Here is a 16,662-nt window from a genome sequence, read left to right as displayed (position 1 = left end):
TTTTACTTAAACGTGCGATATTCTATATATTATTTTTTTGAATCTATATTTTTAACAGTCCCAAATAAGGCGCCGTATTGTTGCAGTAGACACAACCAGCAGTTGTATCTACTGGTGAACTACATCACTGCCCCCATCAGGGAGAGATTGGATCTCCGATACACCGCACATGGAAAGGGAAACTTGTGGCTGGAACATGTACCCCTACATTATTACTGAATCATCATTTAACTGGCTGCACTATTATATATATTTCTCATTTTATATATCCACGTTGTGGGAATCCTGCGCTCCCCTTACCTGGAAGACTTCACAGGGTTAATGCCTGAAAGTGTACTTTTCCCACTCAGCCTCTGGAACTGTAATTATCTGTTGCCACTGACTGGAATACTTTGATTTCTCCCATGTGCAAAGCTCCCAGCTCCCCTCGAGTTCTCACCTTGCTCAGCCCGGCATTGAGATCTACTGTCCTTTCTGAACCTCCAGATGAACTCCTGGTCCCACCGCAGCGTTCGCTGATGGTCTTTATATGGTCGTCTGTTCGGGGGAAATGATTCTACAAAGTGGAATGTCCTCACCATCCCACTGCTATATGAGCTTCTATCAGGCGTGCTCATATCACTGGGGCCAATCCAGGCCCTAAGGAGGACATCACGCACATAGATGGAGTGTCTGAGGAAGTAATCCTTTGCGTACACCATCTGGTCAGGGAAGTCCAACCTGACCTCCTTCATCTTCTCAGTCTCACCAGGGCTGCAAGTCCAGCGTCTCTTAAACACACGCACCGCTGACAAGGTAAGAGAAGATGCCAAAACGTCTATGTGGACCACCTGATGCTCCTCACAGTGATAGAGAACCTGTAGGATATGCCCCTCGGATACCCGCTCTGGTGGATTAAGGACCTCGATAGACGATCTCTCGGTGTGTTGGGCTGGAATTCCAGTCTGAGCTGTAACGAGCTGCATCAAATACAAACTTGTTGTTAATAAAATGTGCCACGTTACTCCTTACAAGCTAGATTGTACAGTACTTACGCACATTACCCTCCTATTCCTGCTCATGTACATATCTTCCTCCTGTCTCTGTGAGTCTCCCACCTACCCCGCATGGGGCTTTATAGGGGGTAATTACTCAAATCTTTACTAACATGTAGCTGGATTAAATGAACATATCCCATACTGCAGCAAACTGTGGTTCAGTCTGTAGGCAGTTGAGGCGGTGAAACCCACAGTTTGGGACATGCTCGTTTAATCCAACTACATGTGAGGAAGCACTGCACCATAGTTACAAACACTGCATCATAGTTACAAACACTGCACCATAGTTACAAACACTGCATCATAGTTACAAGCACTGCACCATATTTACAAACACTGCACCATAGTTACAAACACTGCACCATAGTTACAAACACTGCATCATAGTTACAAACACTGCATCATAGTTACAAACACTGCATCATAGTTACAAACACTGCATCATAGTTACAAACACTGCACCATAGTTACAAACACTGCACCATAGTTACAAACACTGCATCATAGTTACAAACACTGCACCATAGTTACAAACACTGCATCATAGTTACAAACACTGCATCATAGTTACAAACACTGCACCATAGTTACAAACACTGCACCATAGTTACAAACACTGCATCATAGTTACAAACACTGCACCATAGTTACAAACACTGCACCATAGATACAAACATTGCACCATATTTACAAGCACTACACCATAGTTACAAACACTGCACCATATTTACAAACACTGCACCATAGTTACAAACACTGCATCATAGTTACAAACACTGCACCATAGTTACAAACACTGCACCATATTTACAATCACTGCACCATATTTACAAACACTGCACCATAGTTACAAACACTGCACCATAGTTACAAACACTGCACCATAGTTACAAACACTGCATCATAGTTACAAACACTGCACCATAGTTACAAACACTGAACCATAATTACAAACACTGCATCATAGTTACAAACACTGCGCCATATTTACAAACATTGCACCATATTTACAAGCACTGCACTATATTTACAAACACTGCACCATAGTTACAAACACTGCACCATAGTTACAAACACTGCACCATAGTTACAAACACTGCACCATATTTACAAACACTGCATCATATTTACAAACACTGAACCATATTTACAAACACTGCACCATGTTTACAAGCACTGCACTATATTTACAAACACTTCACCATATTTACAAACACTGCACCATAGTTACAAACACTGCACCATAGTTACAAACACTGCACCATATTTACAAACACTGCATCATATTTACAAACACTGCACCATATTTACAAACACTGCACCATAGTTACAAACACTGCACCATAGTTACAAACACTGCATCATAGTTACAAACACTGCACCATGGTTACAAACACTTCACCATATTTACAAACACTGCACCATAGTTACAAACACTGCATCATAGTTACAAACACTGCACCATAGTTACAAACACTGCACCATATTTACAATCACTGCACCATATTTACAAACACTGCACCATAGTTACAAACACTGCACCATAGTTACAAACACTGCATCATAGTTACAAACACTGCACCATGGTTACAAACACTGAACCATAGTTACAAACACTGCATCATAGTTACAAACACTGCACCATATTTACAAACATTGCACCATATTTACAAGCACTGCACTATATTTACAAACACTGCACCATATTTACAAACACTGCACCATAGTTACAAACACTGCACCATAGTTACAAACACTGCACCATATTTACAAACACTGCATCATATTTACAAACACTGAACCATATTTACAAACACTGCACCATGTTTACAAGCACTGCACCATGTTTACAAGCACTGCACTATATTTACAAACACTTCACCATATTTACAAACACTGCACCATAGTTACAAACACTGCACCATAGTTACAAACACTGCACCATATTTACAAACACTGCATCATATTTACAAACACTGCACCATATTTACAAACACTGCACCATATTTACAAACACTGCACCATATTTACAAACACTGCATCATATTTACAAACACTGCACCATATTTACAAACACTGCACCATATTTACAAACACTGCATCATATTTACAAACACTGCACCATAGTTACAAACACTGCACCATAGTTACAAACACTGCACCATATTTACAAACACTGCATCATATTTACAAACACTGAACCATATTTACAAACACTGCACCATGTTTACAAGCACTGCACCATGTTTACAAGCACTGCACTATATTTACAAACACTTCACCATATTTACAAACACTGCACCATAGTTACAAACACTGCACCATAGTTACAAACACTGCACCATATTTACAAACACTGCATCATATTTACAAACACTGCACCATATTTACAAACACTGCACCATATTTACAAACACTGCACCATATTTACAAACACTGCATCATATTTACAAACACTGCACCATATTTACAAACACTGCACCATATTTACAAACACTGCATCATATTTACAAACACTGCACCATAGTTACAAACACTGCACCATATTTACAAACACTGCATCATATTTACAAACACTGCACCATATTTACAAACACTGCACCATATTTACAAACACTGCACCATATTTACAAACATTGCACCATGTTTACAAGCACTGCACCATATTTACAAACACTGCACCATATTTACAAACACTGCACCATATTTACAAGCACTGCACCAATTTACAAGCACTGCACCATATTTACAAGCATTGCACCATAGTTACAAACACTGCACCATATTTACAAGCACTGCACCATGTTTACAAACACTGCACCATAGTTACAAACACTGCACCATGTTTACAAACACTGAACCATATTTACAAACACTGCACCATATTTAAAAACACTGCATCATATTTACAAACACTGCACCATATTTACAAACATGGCACCATATTTACAAGCACTGCACCATATTTACAAGCACTGCACCATATTTACAAACTGCACCATATTTACAAACATTGCACCATATTTACAAGCACTGCATCATATTTACAAACACTGCACCATATTTACAAACACTGCATCATATTTACAAGCACTGCACCATATTTACAAACACTGCACCATGTTTACAAACACTGCACCATATTTACAAGCACTGCACCATATTTACAAACACTGCACCATATTTACAAACACTGCACCATGTTTACAAACACTGCACCATATTTACAAGCACTGCACCATATTTACAAACACTGCACCATATTTACAAACATCGCACCATATTTACAAGCACTGCATCATATTTACAAACATTGCACCATATTTACAAACACTGAACCATATTTACAAGCACTGCACCATATTTACAAGCACTGCACCATATTTACAAGCACTGCACCATATTTACAAACACTGCACGATGTTTACAAACACTGCCCCATATATACAAGCACTGCACCATATTTATAAACACTGCACCATAGTTACAAACACTGCACCATGTTTACAAACACTGCACCATATTTACTAACATTGCACCATGTTTACAAACACTGCGCCATGTTTACAAACACTGCATCATATTTACAAACATCGCACCATATTTACAAGCACTGCATCATATTTACAAACATTGCACAATATTTACAAACACTGCACCATATTTACAAACACTGCACCATATTTACAAGCACTGCATCATATTTACAAACATTGCACCATATTTACAAACACTGCACCATATTTACAAGCACTGCACCATATTTACAAACACTGAACCATATTTACAAGCACTGCACCATGTTTACAAACACTGCACCATATTTACAAACACTGCCCCATATTTACAAACACTGCACCATGTTTACAAACACTGCACCATATTTACAAGAACTGCACAATATTTACAAGCACTGCACCATGTTTACAAGCACTGCACCATATTTACAAACACTGCACCATATTTACAAACACTGCACAATATTTACAAACACTGCATCATATTACAAACACTGCACGATATTTACAAACACTGCACCATATTTACAAACACTGCACAATATTTACAAACACTGCACCATATTTACAAACATGGCACCATATCTACAAGCACTGCACCATATTTACAAGCACTGCACCATATTTACAAACACTGCACCATATTTACAAACATTGCACCATATTTACAAGCGCTGCATCATATTTACAAGCACTGCACCATATTTACAAACACTGCATCATATTTACAAACATTGCACCATATTTACAAACATTGCACCATATTTACAAGCACTGCACCATATTTACAAGCACTGCACCATATTTACAAACACTGCACCATATTTACAAACACTGCACCATATTTACAAACATCGCACCGTATTTACAAGCACTGCATCATATTTACAAACATTGCACCATATTTACAAACACTGCATGATATTTACAAACACTGCACGATGTTTACAAACACTGCACCATATTTACAAGCACTGCACAATATTTACAAACACTGCACCATGTTTACAAACACTGCACCATATTTACAAACACTGAACCATATTTACAAACACTGCACCATGTTTACAAACACTGCACCATGTTTACAAACACTGCACCATATTTACAAACACTGCCCCATATTTACAAACACTGCACCATGTTTACAAACACTGCACCATATTTACAAGAACTGCACAATATTTACAAGCACTGCACCATGTTTACAAGCACTGCACCATATTTACAAACACTGCACCATATTTACAAACACTGCACCATAGTTACAAACACTGCATCATATTTACAAACACTGCACCATATTTACAAACACTGCAAAATATTTACAAGCACTGCACAATATTTGCAAACACTGCCCAACACCTGGAAAGGTAAAACACATACATTCTTTATTGTCGCATATTTTTACAGAATGCATTAATAATCACTGGGCTTAAGAGCTGACACTCCCGACCCCCAAAACATGGATCAGAGGTAACTAGTCAGGCTTATCCTTTATTGTTGAGCCTGGTTACCCCCTCACTGTCACAGGGAGGAGCTACATAGTGCACAGGTTATAATGAGATGTATCACATTCTGCGTGTCTGCCCCAGCTTGCACCTTGGGGAGAGTCAGTAGGAGGAGTTGGGGGAGTTACATGGTGCACAGATTATAATGAGATGTATCACATTCTGCGTCTCTGTCCCAGCTTGTACCTTGGGGAGAGTCAGTAGGAGGAGTTGGGGAGAGTTACATGGTGCATAGATTATAATGAGATGTATCACATTCTGCGTCTCTGCCCCAGTTTGCACCTTGGGGAGAGTCAGTAGGAGGAGTTGGGGAGGAGTAACATGGTGCACATGTTATAATGAGATGTATCACATTCTGTGTCTCTGTCCCAGCTTGCACCTTGGGGAGAGTCAGTAAGAGGAGTTGGGGAGAGTTACATGGTGCACAGATTATAATGAGATGTACAGTATCACATTCTGCGTCTCTGCCCCAGCTTGCACCTCAGGAGAGTCAGTAGGAGGAGTTACATGGTGCACAGATTATAATGAGATGTATCACATTCTGCGTCTCTGCCCCAGCATGCACCTTGGGGAGAGTCAGTAGGAGGAGTTGGGGGGAGTTACATGGTGCACAGATTATAATGAGATGTATCACATTCTGCGTCTCTGTCCCAGCTTGCACCTTGGGGGGAGTCAGTAGGAGGAGTTGGGGGGGTTACATGGTGCACAGATTATTATGAGACTTGTCACAGTATGTGTCTCTGCACCATTCTTTTTCCTTTTTTATATAAGGAATATAAATACAAATATCCCTAGGTAATTACATTCATACCTGACAGAGGAAAATACATCCAGAGAACTTTCTCACCCACCAAGCCTCCGAAACCCCTCGTTTCATATTTCCCGGTGTGTTGGCTTCTCCCCAGCCCTAGAAAGGGATGAGATTCACACTATCAGCCGGCGAATGTCATTTCTGGGAATGTGCAAACTGGGCTAATGCTTAGCAGGACTTGGTGAATATTATCTACTTCAATTCAGTGGAAAAATTAGCTTCAATACAAAAGTTAATGGCAATTAACGCTGAGAGGTCGAGCATCGTTGCATTCTTAATTACATTCAATTTTATGGCTCCCATGTTGCCACTTTTAATGGCGAAATAGAGATATATGTAACAATATGGCCCCTTTCGGTAGAATATTTGGTGCCAATGGTTCGTACATCTCTAGTTATTACCTGCAGCGAAGCGAATGTCGGCAGGTTCGTACATCTCTAGTTATTACCTGCAGCGAAGCGAATGTCGGCAGGTTCGTACATCTCTAGTTATTACCTGCAGCGAAGCGAATGTCGGCAGGTTCGTACATCTCTAGTTATTACCTGCAGCGAAGCGAATGTCGGCAGGTTCGTACATCTCTAGTTATTACCTGCAGCGAAGCGAATGTCGGCAGGTTCGTACATCTCTAGTTATTACCTGCAGCGAAGCAAATGTCGGCAGGTTCGTACATCTCTAGTTATTACATGCAGCGAAGCGAATGTTGGCAGGTTCGTACATCTCTAGTTATTACCTGCAGCGAAGCGAATGTTGGCAGGTTCGTACATCTCTAGTTATTACCTGCAGCGAAGCGAATGTCGGCAGGTTCGTACATCTCTAGTTATTACCTGCACCGAAGCGAATGTCAGCAGGTTCGTACATCTCTAGTTATTACCTGCACCTAAGCGAATGTCGGCAGCTTCGTACATCTCTAGTTATTACCTGCAGCGAAGCGAATGTCGGCAGGTTCGTACATCTCTAGTTATTACCTGCACCTAAGCGAATGTCGGCAGCTTCGTACATCTCTAGTTATTACCTGCAGCGAAGCGAATGTCGGCAGGCTCGTACATCTCTAGTTATTACCTGCACCGAAGCGAATGTCGGCAGCTTCGTACATCTCTAGTTATTACCTGCAGTGAAGCGAATGTCGGCAGGTTCGTACATCTCTAGTTATTACCTGCAGCGAAGCGAATGTCGGCAGGCTCGTACATCTCTAGTTATTACCTGCAGCGAAGCGAATGTCGGCAGGTTCGTACATCTCTAGTTATTACCTGCAGCGGAGCGAATGTCGGCAGGTTCGTACATCTCTAGTTATTACCTGCAGCGAAGCGAATGTCGACAGGTTCGTACATCTCTAGTTATTACCTGCACCGAAGCGAATGTCAGCAGGTTCGTACATCTCTAGTTATTACCTGCACCGAAGCGAATGTCAGCAGGTTCGTACATCTCTAGTTATTACCTGCACCGAAGCGAATGTCGGCAGGTTCGTACATCTCTAGTTATTACCTGCAGCGAAGCGAATGTCGGCAGGTTCATACATCTCTAGTTATTACCTGCAGCGAAGCGAATGTCGGCAGGCTCGTACATCTCTAGTTATTACCTGCACCGAAGCGAATGTCGGCAGCTTCGTACATCTCTAGTTATTACCTGCAGCGAAGCGAATGTCGGCAGGTTCGTACATCTCTAGTTATTACCTGCAGTGAAGCGAATGTCAGCAGGTTCGTACATCTCTAGTTATTACCTGCACTGAAGCGAATGTCGGCAGCTTCGTACATCTCTAGTTATTACCTGCAGCGAAGCGAATGTCGGCAGGTTCGTACATCTCTAGTTATTACCTGCAGCGAAGCGAATGTCGGCAGGTTCGTACATCTCTAGTTATTACCTGCACCGAAGCGAATGTCAGCAGGTTCGTACATCTCTAGTTATTACCTGCACCGAAGCGAATGTCGGCAGGTTCGTACATCTCTAGTTATTACCTGCAGCGGAGCGAATGTCGGCAGGTTCGTACATCTCTAGTTATTACCTGCAGCGAAGTGAATGTCGGCAGGTTCGTACATCTCTAGTTATTACCTGCACCGAAGCGAATGTCGGCAGGTTCGTACATCTCTAGTTATTACCTGCACCGAAGCGAATGTCGGCAGGTTCGTACATCTCTAGTTATTACCTGCAGCGAAGTGAATGTCGGCAGGTTCATACATCTCTAGTTATTACCTGCAGCGAAGCGAATGTCGGCAGGCTCGTACATCTCTATTTATTACCTGCACCGAAGCGAATGTCGGCAGCTTCGTACATCTCTAGTTATTACCTGCAGCGAAGCGAATGTCGGCAGGTTCGTACATCTCTAGTTATTACCTGCAGCGAAGCGAATGTCGGCAGGTTCGTACATCTCTAGTTATTACCTGCAGCGAAGCGAATGTCGGCAGGTTCGTACATCTCTAGTTATTACCTGCAGCGAAGCGAATGTCGGCAGGTTCGTACATCTCTAGTTATTACCTGCACCGAAGCGAATGTCGGCAGCTTCGTACATCTCTAGTTATTACCTGCAGCGAAGCGAATGTCGGCAGGTTCGTACATTTCTAGTTATTACCTGCAGCGAAGCGAATGTCGGCAGGTTCGTACATCTCTAGTTATTACCTGCAGCGAAGCGAATGTTAGCAGGTTCGTACATCTCTAGTTATTACCTGCAGCGAAGCGAATGTCGGCAGGTTCGAACATCTCTAGTTATTACCTGCACCGAAGCGAATGTCGGCAGCTTCGTACATCTCTAGTTATTACCTGCAGCGAAGCGAATGTCAGCAGGTTCGTACATCTCTAGTTATTACCTGCACCGAAGCGAATGTCGGCAGGTTCGTACATCTCTAGTTATTACCTGCAGTGAAGCGAATGTCAGCAGGTTCGTACATCTCTAGTTATTACCTGCAGCGAAGCGAATGTCGGCAGGTTCGTACATCTCTAGTTATTACCTGCACCGAAGCGAATGTCGGCAGGTTCGTACATCTCTAGTTATTACCTGCAGCGAAGCGAATGTCAGCAGGTTCGTACATCTCTAGTTATTACCTGCACCGAAGCGAATGTCGGCAGGTTCGTACATCTCTAGTTATTACCTGCAGTGAAGCGAATGTCGGCAGCTTCGTACATCTCTAGTTATTACCTGCAGCGAAGCGAATGTCGGCAGGTTCGTACATCTCTAGTTATTACCTGCAGCGAAGCGAATGTCGGCAGGTTCGTACATCTCTAGTTATTACCTGCATTGAAGCGAATGTCAGCAGGTTCGTACATCTCTAGTTATTACCTGCAGCGAAGCGAATGTCGGCAGGTTCGAACATCTCTAGTTATTATCTGCACCGAAGCGAATGTCGGCAGCTTCGTACATCTCTAGTTATTACCTGCAGCGAAGCGTATTTCGGCAGGTTCGTGCATCTCTAGTTACCTGCAGCGAAGCAAATGTCGGCAGCTTTGTACATCTCTAGCTATTACCTGCAGCGAAGCGAATGTCGGCAGGTTCGTACATCTCTAGTTATTACCTGCAGTGGAGCGAATGTCGGCAGGTTCGTACATCTCTAGTTATTAACTGCAGCGAAGCGCATGTCAGCAGGTTCGTAAATCTCTAGTTATTACCTGCAGCGAAGCAAATGTCTGCAGGTTCGTACATCTCTAGTTATTACCTGCAGCGAAGCGAATGTCAGCAGGTTCGTACATCTCTAGTTATTACCTGCAGCGAAGCAAATGTCGGCAGGTTCGTACATCTCTAGTTATTACCTGCAGTGAAGCGAATGTCGGCAGGTTCGAACATCTCTAGTTATTACCTGCACTGAAGCGAATGTCGGCAGCTTCGTACATCTCTAGTTATTACCTGCAGCGAAGCGAATGTCAGCAGGTTCGTACATCTCTAGTTATTACCTGCACCGAAGCAAATGTCGGCAGCTTCGTACATCTCTAGTTATTACCTGCAGCGAAGCAAATGTCGGCAGGTTCGTACATCTCTAGTTATTACCTGCAGCGAAGCGAATGTCGGCAGGTTCGTACATCTCTAGTTATTACCTGCAGTGAAGCGAATGTCGGCAGGTTCGTACATCTCTAGTTATTACCTGCAGTGAAGCGAATGTCGGCAGGTTCGTACATCTCTAGTTATTACCTGCAGTGAAGCGAATGTCAGCAGGTTCGTACATCTCTAGTTATTACCTGCACCGAAGCGAATGTCGGCAGCTTCGTACATCTCTAGTTATTACCTGCAGCGAAGCGTATTTCGGCAGGTTCGTGCATCTCTAGTTACCTGCAGCGAAGCAAATGTCGGCAGCTTTGTACATCTCTAGCTATTACCTGCAGCGAAGCGAATGTCGGCAGGTTCGTACATCTCTAGTTATTACCTGCAGCGAAGCGAATGTCGGCAGGTTCGTACATCTCTAGTTATTACCTGCAGCGAAGCGCATGTCAGCAGGTTTGTAAATCTCTAGTTATTACCTGCAGCGAAGCGAATGTCTGCAGGTTCGTACATCTCTAGTTATTACCTGCATCGAAGCGAATGTCAGCAGGTTCGTACATCTCTAGTTATTACCTGCAGCGAAGCGAATGTCGGCAGGTTCGTACATCTCTAGTTATTACCTGCACCGAAGCGAATGTCGGCAGCTTCGTACATCTCTAGTTATTACCTGCAGCGAAGCAAATGTCGGCAGGTTCGTACATCTCTAGTTATTACCTGCAGCGAAGCGAATGTCGGCAGGTTCGTACATCTCTAGCTATTACCTGCAGCGGAGCGAATGTCGGCAGGTTCGTACATCTCTAGTTATTACCTGCACCGAAGCGAATGTCGGCAGCTTCGTACATCTCTAGTTATTACCTGCAGCGAAGCGAATGTCGGCAGGTTCGTACATCTCTAGTTATTACCTGCAGCGTAGCGAATGTCGGCAGGTTCGTACATCTCTAGTTATTACCTGCAGCGAAGCGTATTTCGGCAGGTTCGTGCATCTCTAGTTATTACCTGCAGCGAAGCGAATGTCGGCAGCTTCGTACATCTCTAGTTATTACCTGCAGCAAAGCGTATTTCGTCAGGTTCGTGCATCTCTAGTTATTACCTGCAGCGAAGCGAATGTCGGTAGGTTCGTACATCTCTAGTTATTACCTGCAGCAAAGCGTATTTCGTCAGGTTCGTGCATCTCTAGTTATTACCTGCAGCGAAGCGAATGTCGGCAGGTTCGTACATCTCTAGTTAGCAACCCTTAGAAGAAGCATAACGTGAAATCTATGTCAGGATTCCCCTGACGTCACGTACACTACGATTGCACCGCTGACTAAAGGTCTCACGTTAAGGCTCCCAGCTCACGCTGCAGGTTTCTGAGTAAAAGGCCGCTGTGACTCAGAGTCCCGACAAGATAGGTATAGCTGAGCCATACTGATAGCACTTCCTTAACCTTTCCCTCATAACGTACGGTTCTGTATGTAGGGAAGGTAAATATTTCATTCATTTTGGTTGCCTCCAGGTATCTGATTTATGAGGTTCAGCTAAGCCTTGCTGACAAGTTTACCTTTGACCCTCTCTGCCCCTACCTCATCGCCAGTGTGGGGAGAATAAATATACATACAGTTTGTTTTCATCCGTTAATAGGCCCTTGGTCCTCCATATAGTGGTTAACTACTAGATATAGTGTCAGATCGCAGGTCGGCATTGCATCCCGTGCACCAATCTACATATTGCCCAATTAACTACATGGCACTGCAGCAATTGGGACTTATTCAGGCCCCTGGTTTTATTGTGGGGCCTGTCACCGGAGATTGTGAACCTGCGACACTCTGCACCTCTCCAGTAATGGCTGTGAAAGTTATATAGTTACTGCAGGATGGTTTCCAGGTGTTTCATAGAATAAGGAGCCCGCTGATTTCACTTAAGAACACCGACCACCTACATTACACACGGCCTAATATAGAGGACCTAAGGATGCTCTTGTACTTTGGAGGGTACGTTTTATAAACTGCCTTAGATATATACTTTAAGGTTTTCTTAACAAGTATCTATCCACGCTATATTTTAATTTCTACCATTAAAAATCAATTTTGTGTTCAACAAACATGCTCTCCAGCTTTATCTCATTGAATTGTTGAAGGATAAATATCCATCGTTACGTCACACACGGGATTTTCGCCGGTATTTTTGTGCGCAGTGTATTATATATATATATATATTATAGCATTCTATTCTCTCAATTTATCTCATTACGAGTGTCACGGGAGACCATGATTTATTCACGGGATCGAGCACCAGGCAGGACACGGAGATTAAATAAATGGGTGTGTGTATTTCGGCCGCAGCTGACACACACAGCGCAAAATTACAACAGAGCTAGGTGCCCGGCGCCACCGAAATTACTTCCCCAGAGCATCCCCTTCCGTGGGGTTCAGAGCCTTCAGGCAGCGCTGGATGCAAGACACGGCGGAGCAACTTTGAATTTCCCGCTCGTGTCGCAGGGAGCCTCAACTTCAGATGTCTCTGGCATGTCCTCACTGCCCACCTCTTATTCCGCCTGCACGCCGGCCCAGGGAAGATCTGCACAACATAGATCGGATTTCTAGAGTTCCCCTCCCCATGGAGAAACATGGAGAACGGGCAGCTTCCAATCACATCATGAATACTGTGTGTCGGGCCAATCACAGCGTGAGGGCTCGTCTGTGTTGGCCAATCCGGGCTGGGGGTGTGACGAGGAGGCTGAGGCAAGGAGGGCGAGAATTATGAACCCACCAATGAGAGCTAAACCCGGGTTCTTGGGCGTGGAGGCTGAGTAAGTGTATTAAAATACAGATTACAGTATACATCACACACAGTATGCATACAATAAAGGTTTACCTGTACATTACTGGGTTTAACACATAACATGCTGGCCACATGAGCCACAGTTATATGGGGGTGCAGGGCTATCGTGTATATCTATCAGATGGATAGGGGCCAGAGACCGGGCTTAACCTTTAATATGCTGGTCCCTAGGCACCTACCTCCACAACAAAACTATTTTAACACTATTAAATTGGGTAACTGGGTGCACAACACAGGGGTCTACTACCTAGGTTCTCACTCTCTGGAGAATCCTTTGGTTTGGACTGTAATCCTCTACCCCAGGTGCATCTACCCACTCTATACTGAGGTTGAGCGGGTACCACCTCTCTGTCTTGCGATCCCTTGTTATTACTTGCAGTATAAGAGAGAGAGATGCCCCAGGTAATGTAGCACATCTGCTTATTAATAAAAGTTATAAGGCCTGAGAGAGATGTGTGCAGAGGTATTTAATGGAGACAGATTTGGGTGAAATTAAATCCTGGCTTTATTGCGCCTGTTCCTTTAATAAACCAAAACATTCAAAATAAACAAAATAAAGGCCTACTCCGCTTTGGAGAAATAACTAAACCTTTACTCCAGCCCTCTCTAACTGGGTGGGTAGCTAGGTTGATTACCACCCCAAACTAATATATATATATATATATATTTGTTTGGGGTGGTAATCAACCTAGCTACCCACCCAGTTAGATAGGGCTGGAGTAAAGGTTCAGATATTTCTCCAAAGTGGAGCACAGTCCAACAAGAAAGTCTCTTATCTGTTTCTGTTGTAGCTGTAGGGGAAGGCCTCTCTGTTCTCCTGGGTTAGCACCCTTGTGTGCTATGGCACTCTCTGTGTTCACGTATAGCGGTCGTGTTCCCTTGTCTTGCTGTCAGCATACAGTCCTTCTGTGTGCATCAAGACATCATATTTTCCTCAGGTCAGCCCAGTTGTGGGCTAAGGAAATCTCTGCAGTCCTCTTTCTCCTTATGTCAGCCCAAATGTGAGCTAAGGAATCTCTCTCCTGTGTCTCACGTGAGGCTTTTTACAGAGCTATCATTAGTCCAGATGGAGACTAGTTAATTGAGTGTCTGCAATCAACTATCTCTCTGCTGGATTCTCAGATTTCTGAGGCTGCTTTATTTAAACAGGGATATGTCCCTGTTACAAGGCCAAAGGCGCCTGGCACAGCTGTACAGTTGGAACGTTAACCTCTTAGTTGCAGGAAGCACTTAATGTAACAGAACGTGTCTCCTTTCCGAAAGCAGCAGCTTCTCTGCCCTGTGCAAACATACAAATAATGCCAGGCAAACATCAGGATGTGTACACAGGGCGTAAAATGCAGCCCTGTGTACACAACCATCAGAATATCCATACCTCAACACGCAGCCACAACAAACTGAAACGCACCGCAGTTATAAGTGTCGCAAAAGTCGACATTAAACGCAGCAGTTACAGTATCAAGTCTCACATATTATCATGCACAATGAGCCACACATCCTCACTTTATCCCAGAGACGCCAGTAACAACGCCCACAATAATGATATTCAGACAAGTATCATGCTAAAGATATTTATGGTGATATATATCTGCTTAATAGCAAAAAAAGTCATCTAATTCTAGTTATTTTTCAGAATTAATGTTATGAATAAATCCTTTGTTAGGTTTATAGAAAGTAGGAGGAGTTGGGGAGAGATACATGGGGCACAGATTATAATGAGATGTGTCACATTCTGCGTCTCTGTCCCAGCTTGCACCTTGGGGAGAGTGAGTAGGAGAAGTTGGGGGGAGTTACATGGGGCACAGATTATAATGAGATGTGTCACATTCTGTGTCTCTGTCCCAGCTTGCACCTTGGGGAGCGTCAGTAGGACGAGTTGGGGGGAGTTACATGGTGCACAGATTATAATGAGATGTGTCACATTCGGCGTCTCTGCCCCAGCTTGCACCTTGGGGGGAGTCAGTAGGAGGAGTTGGGGAGAGTTACATGGTGCACAGATTATAATGAGATGTATCACATTCTGCGTCTCTGCCCCAGCTTGCACCTTGGGGAGAATCAGTAGGAAGAGTTACATGGTGCACAGATTATAATGAGATGTGTCACATTCTGTGTCTCTGCCCCAGCTTGCACCTTGGGGAGAGTCAGTAGGAGGAGTTGGGGGGAGTTACATGGTGCACAGATTATAATGAGATGTATCACATTCTGCGTCTCTGCCCCAGCTTGCACCTTGGGGAGAGTCAGTAGGAGGAGTTGGGAGGAGTTACATGGGGCACAGATTATAATGAGATGTATCACATTCTGCTTCTCTGTCCCAGCTTGCACCTTGGGGAGAGTCAGTCGGAGGAGTTGGGAGGAGTTACATGGTGCACAGATTATAATGAGATGTATCACATTCTGCGTCTCTGTCCCAGCTTGCACCTTGGGGAGAGTCAGTAGGAGGAGTTGGGGGAGTTACATGGTGCACAGATTATAATGAGATGTATCACATTCTGCGTCTCTGCCCCAGCTTGCACCTTGGGGAGAGTCAGTAGGACGAGTTGGGGGGAGTTACATGGTGCACAGATTATAATGAGATGTGTCACATTCTGTGTCTCTGTCCCAGCTTGCACCTTGGGGAGAGTCAGTAGGAGGAGTTGGGGGGAGTTACATGGTGCACAGATTATAATGAGATGTATCACATTCTGCGTCTCTGCCCCAGCTTGCACCTTGGGGAGAGTCAGTAGGAAGAGTTACATGGTGCACAGATTATAATGAGATGTATCACATTCTGCGTCTCTGTCCCAGCTTGCACCTTGGGGGGAGTCTTTAGGAGGAGTTGGGGGGAGTTACATGGTGCACAGATTATAATGAGATGTATCACATTCTGCGTCTCTGCCCCAGCTTGCACCTTGGGGGGAGTCTTTAGGAGGAGTTGGGGGGAGTTACATGGTGCACAGATTATAATGAGATGTATCACATTCTGCGTCTCTGCCCCAGCTTGCACCTTGGGGGCAGTCAGTAGGAGGAG

General features: G+C 43.8%; 1 protein-coding gene across 1 annotated transcript in view; it reads right to left on the bottom strand.

Annotated features, from left to right (window-relative positions):
- The window catches only part of LOC142491233 (protein sel-1 homolog 3-like), a 169,413-nt gene that overhangs the window by 139,464 nt on the left and 13,287 nt on the right, over nt 1-16,662 (bottom strand). Inside the window, exons 2-3 of the mRNA XM_075593500.1 lie at nt 6,878-6,973; nt 440-959 (exon numbers count right to left, since the gene is read on the bottom strand). Coding sequence (XP_075449615.1) covers nt 440-959; nt 6,878-6,943 — 586 coding nt within the window. The 5' untranslated portion in view covers nt 6,944-6,973. The remainder of the gene's footprint in view (nt 1-439; nt 960-6,877; nt 6,974-16,662) is intronic.

This window comes from Ascaphus truei, chromosome 3 (genome assembly GCF_040206685.1).
Source record: "Ascaphus truei isolate aAscTru1 chromosome 3, aAscTru1.hap1, whole genome shotgun sequence".
Classification (NCBI taxonomy): Eukaryota; Metazoa; Chordata; class Amphibia; order Anura; family Ascaphidae; genus Ascaphus; species Ascaphus truei.
Note: the sequence above shows the minus strand (reverse complement) of the source record. Positions and strands in the feature narration are given on the sequence as shown.